Here is an 11,604-nt window from a genome sequence, read left to right as displayed (position 1 = left end):
TGGAGCTGCGGCGGCGCCTGGCGCGGGGCGGCCGCTGGGTAAAGCGCCGCGCCGCCCTTAGCAACCGCACTTTCGCCACGGCACCGCCGGGCAGCAGCACCGGGCAGGACCGGCGGCGGCGAGGACGGAGGGGACGGGGAAGGCGGCGGCGGCGGCGGCGACGGGGCGGGGAGGCCACGTGGGGACGGCGGGGCCGGGCCGGGTCGCGCGGCGATGACGGTGGCGAATCTGCCGCCTCGAATCACAGAGCCCGCTGCCGCCGCCCGGCCCCGCCCCAGCCCGGGCCCCTCGCCCCCCGCACCCTTTCGGTCCTCCCGCTCCCTCCGGACCTCTCCGTCCCCCAGGTCACCCCAATTGCCAAGGTCCTCCCGGTTCTCCCGGCCCGGCTACACGGCCCGCGGTACCTTCGGCCCCCTGGGCTCCCCGCCCCACCGGCCCTCCCGCGCCCCTTGCTCTCCCCGCTCCCCCTGCCCCAGCACGGCAGCAGACCCGGTTGAGCAGTTTATTTACAGTCGGTAACGCGGTAGAGACCCGCCTGCCCTCCGCCCCGGCACCCCGGCCGCGGGCAGGGCCGGGGCAGGCGGGCTAGCGGAGCCGGAGGAGAGCGCGCAGGCGGGAGCGGGTGCAGGCAGGAATGGGGCGCAGGCAGGAGCAGGGCGAGGCCGCTGCCCCAGGGAGCAGCGGGGCTGAGACCCCGGCAGGCACTCAGGGTCAGCCTCCCCCGGCAGACGCCAGGCTGCTCTCCAGGGACACGCACACACCGTGCTCCCCCGCACTGCCACGGGCGAGGGACAGTCCCGCCCTGCTGCTGGACATCGGGCCGGAGAAAGGGGCAGCCGAGGATGTCCAGCCCTGTGGTCTCACTGCCAGAAGCGGGTTGCAGCCCTGTTTTGACCAACCATAGCAGCTGATTATCTCCCTAATGAGGTCACATCTCCACGGTTAAGCCCTGGCCACCGGCAGAAAAAGGGTGACATATCCTCGCCCCACCAGTCAGTCCCATGGCTCATGGAAGAGCTACTCGGGATCTGCCCGGCGAGGCTTGATGTCACGGGTCTTCATGTAAGAGAGCAGCTGCTCAGGGATCTCAGCCAGCACGTCCTTGGCCAGGCGGGCCATGCTCAGCACCTGGTTGCCCGAGTCGTCCACGTAATCCCGAAATGGCACAAACTTTGAGGGCAAAAAGTTTGCAGTCAGGTTGGAAACAACTCTATTGCTGTGGGGTTCAGCAAGGGGGACTGAGCATCTCCCACCCATGGCAGGTCTGGATTCAATGCCAGAGTTACCTGTACAATGTCCCTCTCAGCATACCGTCCCCGGGAAGACAACCGTACCTCGTCACCGTCCAGCTCCTCCATGGCTGGGGGTGACAGCTGGTGTCACCAAGCCTCGGTGGGATGAACACCGGGGATGGAAACACCAGCCCTTTGGATGTTTTTGGCATCCCAGAGGAAGGGACAATGTTTCTATCTCTCTTCCCCAGTGTCCCCAAGTCCCAACTCACCCTCAAACTCAGCTGGGCCTACTCCCACAATGATGATGGACATGGGCAGGGAGGAAGCCTGTGGAGCAGAGGCAGGGTGTTAGCCAGGATTGTGTCCACATGAGGTGAACTCAGAGCAACAAGGGTGCACTCACAGTGACAATGGCTTCCTTGGTCTGCAGCATGTCAGAGATGACACCGTCGGTGATGATGAGCAGGACGTGATATTGTGAGCCATCGGTCACCTGGGCAGCTATCCTATGGGGAAAAGGGATGGGGCCCCTCAAGCACCCCACTGGTGTGGGGCAGTTGACCCTGCTGTGGGACAGATGGCATTTGGAGATGGCAAAGGGGACAGCGCCCCAGTGCTCACCCAGCCACCTGGTTGATGACGGGAGCAAAGTTGGTAGGACCATAGAGCTGGACGGTGCGCAGGCTCTGGAGGTAGGACTCCAGCACGCCTTCAATGCCAGCACAGCTGGGGTTCTCCACATTGTTGTTCTGGGGGATAGAGATGGGGCACTTGGTGGGGGACCACAGCTCCTGCTGTCCCCCAGGCTGTGGGACACTGGGGCAGAATGTTGCCAGGGTGCTTCCCCTCCCTGCCAAGCTGCTGTGGGCACTCCCAAGGCCAGCTCTGCCCCACAGCCAGGGGTCTGGGTTCACTCTCAGCCCTGTCCCACGGGGAGGGCGCACCAGAGGAAACTGGTGGGAGATCTTGCCGTCAGGTGGGACTTTGGCACCAAAGCCGTAGGCAGGGAAGAGCTTGTCACTGTCGTAGTCCTGGATGATTTCCCCCACTGCCTTCAGTGCCAGGGCATAGGCGCTCAGCTGGTAGGGGCTCGCGTAGTGCAGCGAGGTGGGCTGTGATGGCAACCCTGCAGCACAGTGCCCATTGCACCCGCCCCACGGCCAGCCCCACGGTGATGGGGACCCCCCCAGACACCAAGTGCACTCACCATTGGAGGCCGTGAAGTCAATGGCAACAGTGAAATTCAGCTGCGTCCTTAAGGGGGAGAGCAAGGGAGGCTGCCGGCCCCACGGCACAGGGATGCCACCTTCCAGCCCCACAGTGCCAGAGTTTCCCTGCCCAGACCCACTGCCCCGGCCCCCCTTCCCCAGCCAGCACCCCACAGCCCCTTGCCACCATTCTGCATCTACTTCCCAGCCCCACTGCCCCTTGTGACCCCCAGGCTGAACCTTCACTGTCACCACTGTCCTTGCCCCGAGACTCTCAGCCATGGGGGTTCTCGAGGAGCCGGGGGGCCCCCGGCCCCCCACTCACCCGCCCCGTATGTAGTCAACGAAGGTGAACTCAGACTCAACGGAGAAGGAGAGCAGTGTCACCTGTGAGCACAGGGGATCAGATGTGGAGCCCCCTGAACCTGGCACACACAGCAGATGGAGCCACACCAGCCCCTGGAAGGCAGGAGGCCCAGGAGCTCCCCAGCCCCACTCACAGTGCCAGAATTCACATATTTCTTCTTCTTGCATTTCTTCCTGGGATTCAGCACCTGCAGGCACAGGGGTGAGTGAGTCCCAGCATGAAGTGCACCCTGCCCTCACCCTGTCCCGCCACCCTACCTCATACACTGTGAACTGACTCTGTGCTCGAGAGAGCTCCCGGTAGCTGGTGGCAAATTCCCCAATGAAGTCGTGGCTGCAGGAGGAACTCAGGGTCAGTATGGCCAGGCACCTGGCAGAGAGGTGCCCTGGGGAGCTTCAGCAGCACCCAGGTGCGCCTTCCCTCACCTCCCATCCCGGTCCCAGTCGTACACATCTATCTTCACCGTCCTGAAAGTAAAGGCACACAGTGGGTGAGCCACCTGCCAGGCTGGCACAGCCCCTCCAGCCCCTGGTTTGGGGACACCCAGGCCCACAGCCCAACCCACAGCGAGCACCCTGCCCACCAACTTCCAGCAGAGCCGCCCTGCCTGCCCAGCCTGCGGCTCTGCCAGGAGCGAGCGGGAAATTTGGGTCATGGTGGGGGCTCTGGAAAGGAGGGGGATGCCTTTATATAATTCGGGTTGCAAAAGAGAAAAAAATCCAATCGAGACCCAATTCTGGTTTGACTGCCACTGCGGGGCCAAGCCCACAAAGAGCTGCTCATACCCAGCTCTGGCCCCAGGGCTGCCCGTGTCCCTGTCCCATCCCCATTCCTGTACCGGTCGTAGTCGCCGTTGCAGAGGGCGCGCACGGGGATGGTGAAGGGCTGCCACACCGGGTTCAGGGTGTTCTTCACCACCTCTGTCTTATGGCAGATAGTAAATCTGGGGGGACAGGGCAGGGTTGGGCCACGCCGCCAGGTGACGTTGGCACCCTGTCTGCCCCACCGGGTCCCTGTGCTCACGTGCCATCCTCATTGCTACGATAGAAGACGAGGAAAGGATCGGATTTTCCAAAGAAGTCCTTCTTATCCAGCTTGTTGGCACACAGCTGCATTGTGACAATGTCCTGGGGACAGGGACTGTCACTGCCAGCCACCTCCTCACCCCTGGCACCAGCAGTTTCTGTACTGAGGGGCCATGCAGCCCTCTCCACACTGCAGCTGGTACACGGGTACTCACCCGGCAGTTGCTCAGTTCCTCGGCCAGCAGCAAGATAGTCCCACACCGCTTCCCTGGGACCCCCCTGGAGCCAGAGGCACACAGTCAGCTTGGTGACAAAGAGGACAGTTCAGGGACAAGAGGAGAGGTCAGGGTTGGGGTGCTTGGCAGTGTGACCAGAATCCCCAGCACAGGACATGCAGGGAGAGGTCCAGTGGAGCAGGTGATGGAGACACAGTGTGGGACTCTCCCACCTCACCACGGTGTGACTCACGTTAAAGGTCTCTCCAGGCGTCCCCGCTGGGACCCAATCACCTCTCCCAGTGCCACAAATGCCTGCCCCAGGAAGTCCTGTGCCCCAAACAAAGCACTATGAGACTATGGAGGGCAGTTGCCCCAGTCCCCTACCACCCACACCCACCACTTTCTCTCACAATGCACCCATGGGACCTGCCACCAACTTGACTCTGGGCTACCCCAAGTTTCCTGAAGTGACACTGTCACCCAAGAGCCACCTTGCAGCCCAGGACCCATTGTGCATCCCCAGGACTACCCCAGGTGCCTGCTCCATGTGCCTTACACTCATTCTGTGCCTCCAGGGCCAGCCCACATCCCTGGACCCATCCTGTGTCCCCCCAAACTGCCCTCCATGCCCTGACCTGTCCTGGATCCCTTGGACCACTCTAGACCCATCTTACCTCTCAAAAGCCAACCCTATGGAGTGTCCTGACCCCATCCTGCCCCACCAGACACTCCCAGGTTCAGGGTTCCCAGGGCAGAGCAGGGCTGGTGTGTGGCAGGCACCTACCTTCTGCCAGTCCCCGTGGGGCATGGAGAGATGGAGAGCAGGTTAGAGCCTGCCGAGGGGCACTTGTCCCCCCCGACAGCACCCACACAGGGCACAGCCTCGGGGTGTCCCACCATGGCATCACTATGTGTCCCCCTGGCACAGGCTGTGCTCACCTGCTTTAAAGCGGAGCAGCTCTTGGAGTCCACGTTGTAGCTGGTGTGGGAGAGCAGAGCCCTGAGCTGGTGCCTGCAGGGATGCTCCAGCACACAACCCGGCTTCCCCACCCACGTGTGCTATTCGACACTGTATTCTTATTTATTATTCTTATTTATTACCGACTCGGTGCTTTGTTCTGCCCCCAGCGGGGCCGAGCCCTTCCCTGGCCACCCTACTCACACATCGAAGCGGAGGTTTTGCTTCTCCTCGAAGTAGTAGTCGAGGACGAACTTGCGGACAAAGTCGGGGTTCAGGGTGTTGTCGATCACCTCGGTGCGTCCGAACTGCAGGGAGAGGGGTGAGGGTGGCCCCCCCAGGACCCGTCCCCATCGCAGCTGCCTCGGCGCTAATCCCGGTGGGGGATTAGCGCTGCTGGCGGGGCCGGATCATTAGCGTGGACACGGGCGGCCATATGGGCCCGTTTAACCCAGCCGGGGATTAGCCAGGAGAGGGGGCCACGCTCACCTCCTTCCACTCGCTGCTCCCCGAGACCTGCACAAAGAGGACCACCACTGCGGAGAGAGGAGCAGAGCCAGGCTGCCATGCCGTGTCTGTGCCATGCCATGCCCCCTGCCCGGCTCCGCCACCCACCTGGGTCGGACTTGGAGAAGGTGTCCATGTCCAGCAGGTTCCTGGGGGAAGAGCCAGGCGTGAGCCAACCTGAGCGCCATCCACCTGGCCCAGCAACGGGTCCCCATGTCCATCCCCCTGACCACAGGTCAGCACCACGCCAGAAGGCCGTGCTGGCACCCATGGATAAGAGCATCGGCACTCCCAAGGAGACACAGTGGCTCCCTCTGCAAGGTTCGGTGGGGCAGCAGAGCGGCGAGCAGCGTCTCCAGCGCTGATGATGATTGAACATGACAGGGAACCCACTTACAGGATGAAACCTTCCCCGGTGCCGCCGGCGCCGGCTGAGTGCCCGCCGCGCCCCGGCAGCAGGAGCTTGGCTAATGGCAGGGTGCAGAAGTGAGAAGAAAGGAGACACTTGGAGCAGGGGCTCAGCAGCCAGTGGGCATCCCCCGACACACCTACCGGCAGAGCGATTGATCGTCGTCCTGTGCGCGGTGTGACACCGGGAAGTGCCGGGGGATGCTACCGGCTCTGCTGGGATACTTCCCGCTCCCCCGGGGTGGCAGCACAGGGTGGGCTGGGGCACGGCCGGGGGCTGCGGGGCTAAGCCAGCTCCCCTGGCCCCAGCACGCAGGGGAGAGACCCCGCCCTGGTCTAGGCTGGGTCCTCGGGCTGCGAAGCCAAAGGCTGCTCTGGGTTGTCTCCATGTGTGACCCCCGGACCCTGCCTGGAGCTGCCCGGTCCCGGGAACCCACAGTCCCTCTGTGAGGGAAGCTGGCAGCGTGGCCAGGGCTCAGCCGCGGGGAGGGCACAGCAGCCCCCGGCCCGGCCCAGAGTTTGCATAGCTGGGGGATGTGCTGGAGGTGCCCACCCTGGTCGGGGCGCTCCGTGCCACAGGACCCACGGCACGGGGACGCTACCCCCCGGCAGGACGCTGTGCCTGTCCCTGCGGGCGGGACCCCCGGCCGCCGGCAGCGGTGCCTCCGACGGGCTATATTTAGCCGCCGGCAGACCGGCTCAGCTGCCACCGCTTGATCGGCGGACCCTGGCCAGAAGCTGGGGCACAGAGCAGCCCCTCTCCCGCAGCCCACATCCCGCTGCCACGTTCCCGGTCCCGTTGCCTTGCACCGAGCTCGCAGCCAGCGCCGGCACCCGCGTCCCGCCAGCATCACCCACAAGCATCGCCCCGCGAGGGGCCGTCCCGCGCCCCAGCCGCGGGTGAGGGCAGCGGGTCGCTTCTCGCAGCCGTGCCCGGTGACAGCATCCCACGGGACCCCAGGAAAGGGACGGGACGGGTAGCAGCAGGGCAGAGGGACGCTGGGCATACGCCCTGGCACCGAGAGCTGCCCGGGGAGAGAGGAGGACGCGCAGCTCACAGCGCCTCGAGCCAGGGGCTGAGCGGCGGGCACCGGGACGCAGCGAGCAGCCCGCAGCGCATCCCGGTGCGTTTCGCACCCACCCGTGTCCACGGACAAGCCGCCGCCCTCCCGCTCCCTCTCCCGGCTCACCGGCAGGACACGGTGAGCTCCACCTTGGTGCCCGGCACGGGGCCGGCCGCCGGCTCCAGCGCTCCCGGAGCCGCCATCCCCGCCCGGGCGCCGCCGATGCTCCGCGCCGCCTCCTCCCGCGCCGCCGAGGAGGCGCGCCCGGGGGCGGGCACGGCACGGGCACGGCTCGGCACAGCTCGAGCACGACGGCCCTTCCCTGCCAGCAGCGGTGGCACCAACCCGGGCACCAGGGGGTTCGGCTCCTGGCGCTCGGCTCCACCGGAACGTCCCGCCCGCAATTCCCAGTCAGGGGCACAGGGGGCTCAGCCCGAATCCCGCCCCGCCGGGGGCTTCCTCCCGGGCTCGGCTCGGTGTTATTTCGGTGCCGACGCTCGCGAAGAGTGGGCCGGGCTATTTATAGTGAGCGGCTCCCCCGCGCCGCCCCCGCAGCCCCCGCCCGCAGCCCAGAGAGGAGGCAGGAGAGGGCACAGCTCGGGTCATTTACTGCAGAGACTCGCCGAAGACCCCGCACCCCCCAGCCCCAGGCAGGGGGGGCTGGTGGCGGGCGCTGGGTGCAGCAGGTGCCCGCACCGAGGAGAGGGTCCCAGGACTCTGCTGGGGGACGTGCCAGCCCCAGTTTTCCAGGCAGTGGTCTGGGAACGCCGTGTTCAGAGGGTGCTGCTGCCTCTCAGTCCCACGCCCCGTGCAAACTGCTCGAGGAGGCCACCGATGGCCCCCGAGGGGCTGGGGGGCACGGCCTTTAGGCCGATGGTCCGGCTGTAGCTTGCCAGAAAGGCAGAACGCACTTCCTCCAGACGAGACTCACGGTCACTCGCTGACACCAGGCTAGGAGAGAGAAGGGGAGGTCAGTGACTGCAGCCATCGCTCTCCACATCCCAGCTCTCACTCCTGACACAGGGCTGTGGTGCTCAGCGGGCTGCCGTGGCTAAGACAGTGCAAGCCTGAAAAGGCTCTGTCCACAGAGCTGGTGGCAGCTGGTGCCACTGCCTCCTCATCCAACCCACAGAATCAGCTGCAGCTTCAGTCTCCTGCTCCCCACAGGGTTTCCTCCTTCACACACCCCACTGTCCCCCATTTCTCCCACCACTATAGTGTTCATAAGGCTGCAGTTCATAAACAAAGTGGTGCTTTGGCGAAGTGGCTGCTGACATCAGTCCCTACGCCAGCTCCCTCCCCTCCTCACACAGATGAAGCCTGTCCACATGTGCTGTGCCCAGGCCATTGCTTCCAACCTATTTGCAACCATCCCTCACCTCCACCAGCCCCAGCCTCGCGTGCCTGTGCCAGCACAGACAGCTCTGTGGAAGGGGGGATGAGAAGGAGCAGACAAGGTGACAAAAGCCCCAAGGAACACTCCAGCCATAGGAAGAGGAGAGCTGAGCAGCGCTTTACTTCTGCTCCCCAGCATGGCTGCTCTCGGCAAACAGGAGCAGAGTAGGGCATGACTTCCCACGGGACCTGCTCTCCTCTCCTGCTGATCCACACACCTGGTTAGGGGCAGGGGGAAAACAGCAGAAGGAAGGCAAGACTAGCTGAGGGAGCAGGGGAAAGCAAGACTGGGGCCCAGAGGCAGCTGTTCCAAGCTCTCCAGCCTCAAACGATCCTTGCTGTGGTGCCTCTGCGACATGCCAGTGGTTCCCAGAGAGATTAAGACACTCCTCAAAGGTCACTCCAAGGGCACAGTGCGAACCTTCCCCATAAAAAATTCTCTTTAATCTTCCAGCGCCTGGGCTGGCTATAAATTGGCACAGCTCATTTGAATGGAAGTGTTAACCACCCACAGCCAACAGCTTCGGTCCGGAAACAGCAGCAAGAGGATATGGTGGGAGGCCTATAAACAGCAAGCGATGCCGAGGCAGCCAACCAGGCCGCTGTTTACTGTGTCTGATAATAAAGAGAAGCCAGAGGGCAAAAAAAGGCAACAACATATCTAAACACATTAGCGATGCTTTTTGGCAACCTAATTAGGACGTGGAACTCACAAACCTGCTAGCATTTAAAATTAACTCCGTGAAGGCAGGACTTACTTGCACCCGAGTACAGCGAGCTCAGATGTCACGCGCAGAGGTAAGCGAGGGCGTGCAGCAGTTGGGTCCCGTGTCTTGTGGCTCTCACACCTCTTTACAAGGCAGATTTTGTATTTGGGTTTTTCGGTTTGTTTCGTGGAGTGAGACACTCCAAGGCACAGGGTCAAGCAGCCAGCCACTGCTCCACACCAAGCCCTGCAGACTGGCTGCAGCATTTCACCCTGAACTGCTCACCGCGGAGGCAGGTCGTGCTTCCTTGCCAAATCCAGGGCACTCTGCCCCGCTACACTTCCTACAGCCTGCCCGCTCGCCTGCAGCTTGGGGTGCGGGATGAGAGGAGGCTGTCAAAGCCCCAGCTCCAAGTAAGCCCTGACAAGCCCCACACAAGCACAAGAAGTAGGCTGTGAAAAGCATACCTTCATCGAGCTGCTGCCAGTGAAGATGCAAAGTGGGAACTTAAATGGAATTAAAAGAAAAAAAAATCATACTGTGTCGGGCTGCAAAAACTGGGATAAAACCACAATGGAGTCCTGAACAAACAAGGCTGATGGAGAACAGAGAGAGGGTAGAGGCTCTGGGTTAAGCTCAACACAACACCGCTGGGAACTCTGCATCCTTTCAAGGCAGTGCCTGATCCCAGCACCTTCAGTTGAGCAGTCCCCAGCCCTCAAGCAACCCACAGCTTTAGTGAATAGCTGAACAGGGCAGAGCACCCACAGTAGAAGCACCACCACTGTTCTCCTCCTTTTGAATCCACTGCCCCAAGCAGTCACTCTCCAAACTGCTTAAGCCTAAGGCCTATCAACTTTGATTCATGTTTCTCTACTGAATTCCCTATTCTGACATTAGATCCAGCTCCAAGGGCAGCAACAACTTGCTGGTGATCAGCAGTGACCAAGCACAGCCAGGCTCAGGACACAGTAAAGCAGTCACTATTCAGATGCCCATCCTTCAGTCCCTTCTTCCCTTGCCCATCTCCAAACTACTGCAGGAGCAGCTCAGCGTGTCCTCGGGAAAGGAGAAGAACAAATCCTGGCCAGGCCATGTCCAACACCTCTTGCAATGTTTTAATCTGTCAATTCATGGATCTTGTAGCTTCATTGTAATTTGAAGGCAGCTGCTCTGCTCTGTTCAGCAGCACAGCACGCAGCCACACGAGACACAGAGCCAGGGCAGGCAGCCTGTCTCACAGGACACATGGGTTTTCATGTTGCTTGCCCTCTGCCTCCAAAGCACGTACTCAGATCTCAGTAAGGGAGTGAGCATCTGGCAGCACAGCTCTAGCATTGCTTGCTAGCAGCAGCCCCTGATCTGCCATTTCAGTTTCTTGATGAAGAGTTTGCAGCCTGAAGGCACAAACCAAAGCTCTCCTCTAACAGCAATTAAAGTGCATCTCCAGTCTTTCAAGCTTCCAGAGGTGGATTTCTATTTGGGGAGGAACATTTGCCTCCCAGCCATTTCACATGGCAGGATGTGGCAGGACACACGGTCTCTGTGGCTCTGCACTGGCCAGGCACAGCCAGCCACTGTGCAGCAAATGATGCTGCACAAGCCCAGACAAAATTTGGGTTACAGAAGGAAAGTCCTTCTCTTACTCCAGCAAGGATCTGACCCCAGTGGGGAGATGTAGGTGAGCAAAATCGAAAAGCAAGAAATCTGGGTTACCTGTCCTGTCCTGACAAACATGAATCCTCAACTGCACTCAATTATGCCCAAATTCAGCATCTTTGAGGAAGAGAGAAAAACCTCTTCTTCCTACAGAAAGCAAAGAGCTCCCCCATCATTAGGCAGAGAAAGTGCCGTTTTCTTTCCGTGTTCAGCATAAGCAAAGAGTGCTCAGGGACTGAGTTTGTGGATAGAAAACATCGAGGCAGAGACGGTGGAACAGTTTGTTATGGGCTCCCAGGCTTCTCCGAAAGTGCCAGAGTGATAAAGTTGCAGTGCTCACAGGCAGCCAAGAGACCCAAGGAGAGATCCTGCATTCAAGACACTTACAGGCAAGTGTTAGAGAACTCATCCGGGAAGCTGCAAGGGAGAGAGGCGTCCGCGTTCAGGATTGCCTGCTCCCGAATACTGCCACACCCTGTCACCATCTGCCAGCTGCCAAAGTCTGTGGAAACGGAAGATCCGGGCAGGGAATGGTCGGCCGATCTGGGGCAGAGAGAGAGGGAGACGGCGCGATCAGTCAGATCATCCAGCCACAAGTTTTCACTCTGCTGCTGCTGCCAGGGAGCTGCGGGCGGGCGGCCAGCGGCGCCTGTGCCAGCACTGCTGACACGCAGGGACCAGGGCACAACATGCAGCTCGAGCTGGGCCCCAGACCAAGCCTTTCCTTTGAAAGTGAAGGGAGAGCCAAGCTGGCTGGGGCCAACAAAGCAGCAGGAGCACACCAGGAGCTGGACAGGAGAGAGCCAGCATGAAGCAGATGGCCATGCAGAACTGAGAAACCCATTAGTGAGAT

General features: G+C 61.5%; 2 protein-coding genes across 15 annotated transcripts in view; both read right to left on the bottom strand.

The window, feature by feature from the left end:
- Positions 1-505: 505 nt before the first annotated feature.
- Positions 506-7,472, bottom strand: CPNE9 (copine family member 9). 7 transcript variants are annotated; one of them, XM_064432797.1, is made up of 20 exons: positions 7,117-7,472; positions 5,627-5,667; positions 5,501-5,547; positions 5,216-5,319; positions 4,993-5,032; positions 4,304-4,380; positions 4,051-4,114; positions 3,834-3,937; positions 3,649-3,753; positions 3,236-3,277; positions 3,068-3,143; positions 2,944-2,997; positions 2,769-2,830; positions 2,443-2,489; positions 2,180-2,361; positions 1,857-1,984; positions 1,639-1,741; positions 1,505-1,562; positions 1,287-1,360; positions 519-1,170 (listed from the first exon to the last, which is right to left on the bottom strand). In XM_064432797.1, the coding sequence occupies exons 1-20, from the start codon at positions 7,191-7,193 to the stop codon at positions 1,018-1,020; spliced, it is 1,638 nt and encodes a 545-aa protein (XP_064288867.1). In that variant the 5' UTR covers positions 7,194-7,472; the 3' UTR covers positions 519-1,017. The 7 variants fall into 7 exon arrangements, 6 of the variants coding, with proteins under 6 accessions (XP_064288863.1, XP_064288868.1, XP_064288862.1 ...); XM_064432794.1 differs by having other exon boundaries at positions 514-1,170; positions 1,857-2,361; XM_064432796.1 differs by having other exon boundaries at positions 517-1,170; positions 2,180-2,489.
- A 109-nt stretch (positions 7,473-7,581) lies between these two features.
- MTMR14 (myotubularin related protein 14) overlaps positions 7,582-11,604 on the bottom strand; it is a 33,100-nt gene continuing 29,077 nt past the window's right edge. For 4 of the 8 annotated variants that reach the window (XM_064432782.1, XM_064432783.1, XM_064432787.1 and 1 more), the window contains exons 18-19: positions 11,139-11,294; positions 7,582-7,941 (exon numbers count right to left, since the gene is read on the bottom strand). In XM_064432782.1, coding sequence (XP_064288852.1) covers positions 7,764-7,941; positions 11,139-11,294 — 334 coding nt within the window. In that variant the 3' untranslated portion in view covers positions 7,582-7,763. The remainder of the gene's footprint in view (positions 7,942-11,138; positions 11,295-11,604) is intronic. The other 4 variants (XM_064432784.1, XM_064432785.1, XM_064432789.1 and 1 more) reach the window with 2 other exon arrangements.

The sequence above is a fragment of the Passer domesticus genome, chromosome 9 (assembly GCF_036417665.1).
Source record: "Passer domesticus isolate bPasDom1 chromosome 9, bPasDom1.hap1, whole genome shotgun sequence".
NCBI lineage: Eukaryota > Metazoa > Chordata > Aves > Passeriformes > Passeridae > Passer > Passer domesticus.
The sequence above is the reverse complement of the archived record's forward strand: the minus strand, read 5'-3'. Positions and strand labels throughout refer to the sequence as shown.

Bases quoted from the DNA above. Each gene is read 5' to 3' on its own strand.
- CPNE9 (XM_064432792.1), bottom strand. From the start codon at position 7,193: ATGGCGGCTCCGGGAGCGCTGGAGCCGGCGGCCGGCCCCGTGCCGGGC. The intron at 3,144-3,235 runs GTGAGGGAAGGC...TTCCTCCTGCAG, and splicing joins GACTGGGACCGGGATGGGAG to CCACGACTTCATTGGGGAAT. The intron at 1,171-1,286 runs GTAACTCTGGCA...TTGCCCTCAAAG, and splicing joins CTGAGAGGGACATTGTACAG to TTTGTGCCATTTCGGGATTA.